The sequence below is a fragment of the Numida meleagris genome, chromosome 32 (assembly GCF_002078875.1).
Source record: "Numida meleagris isolate 19003 breed g44 Domestic line chromosome 32, NumMel1.0, whole genome shotgun sequence".
In the NCBI taxonomy this organism is placed as follows: domain Eukaryota; kingdom Metazoa; phylum Chordata; class Aves; order Galliformes; family Numididae; genus Numida; species Numida meleagris.
Window position 1 is genome coordinate 594077 of NC_034437.1, and position 1086 is coordinate 595162.

Sequence of the window (1086 nt, forward strand, 5' to 3'; positions counted from 1 at the left end):
GGGGGGGGGGGGGGGTCTAATGCCAGCTCCCCCAGCTCGTCCCGGCGCTGGTCCCCGTCCCCAATCCCCAGCTTTCAGCAAAGCCACCCGCAGAACAAACAGGGATTTAGGGTCTGGGTGAGCTCAGCAGATTCCCCCCGGGTGGCGACGCAGGGGGGAGGTCCCGGTGCCCCCCCTCCCTCGGTGCCCCACACAACGAGGCCGCCTTGGTGCCAGGACTGCGTTTATTTGCGGTTTCTCTCCGCGCACAAAGCGGTGACAGTGAGGGGGGCCTGGCGGGGGGGGGGCCCGGATGGAGCGGAGTTGGGGGGCAAATAAACCCACGTGGGGCTGGGACACCCCCAGCCCGGCCTGGCTGCACGCAGCCCCCCCACCCCCCCCTCTCCCTAAGCAGGGTCAGTGCCCCATAGAGAACACCCTGAGGGGCTGGGGGCTGCCCAAGCCCCCACCACAGTGCCCGGTGTGGGGGGAGGCACGGGTTGTCCCTGCCCCACAGCCGGCGGTTATTGCTGCTGCTGCTGCTGCTGGTGAGTGGGGAGCAGGAGGGGAGGGCGGGGGGCACCGGGATGGGCCGTGTCCCCCCCCTCAAGAACCACTCAGGGCTCGGAGCCCTCGGGGAGAACCAGGGCTTGGAGGATGTCCGAGAGGGAGACGATGCCTTTCACCACGTCGCTCTCGTCCACCACCACCAACCGGTGCACCTGGGTGAGGGGTGGGGGGGACAGGAGGGGACACGGAGGGGCTGAAGCGGGCGCGGGGACCCCGCTCCCCCCACGGCGCCCCGTGGGGCGGGAGTTACCTCGGCCTCCACCAGGCGGTTGATGATGGTTTCCAGCGTCTCGTGCTTGTAGCACTTGAGGACGCCCTCGAAGTAATGGGAGCGGTGCTGCAGCGCCCGCGTCACCGTCACGTCCAGGTTGTTGTAGGTCTTCTCGGCCGCCAGGTTCTAGGGCAGGGAGAGGCGGTGGGGATCAGCCGGGACCCACACGGCCCCACAGCCCCGAGCTCCTGCCCCACTCCCCATCCCCACCGCCCCCCCCCCGGGACTCACGATAACGTCGAACTTGGAGTAGATATCCACCACCC

General features: G+C 69.2%; 1 protein-coding gene across 1 annotated transcript in view; it reads right to left on the reverse strand.

Moving 5' to 3' along the window:
* The window catches only part of LOC110389185 (5'-AMP-activated protein kinase subunit gamma-1), a gene marked incomplete at its 5' end in the record, with an annotated part of 8591 nt that continues 7711 nt past the window's right edge, over positions 207–1086 (reverse strand). Inside the window, 3 exon segments of the mRNA XM_021379155.1 lie at positions 207–701; positions 800–946; positions 1052–1086. Coding sequence (XP_021234830.1) covers positions 597–701; positions 800–946; positions 1052–1086 — 287 coding nt within the window.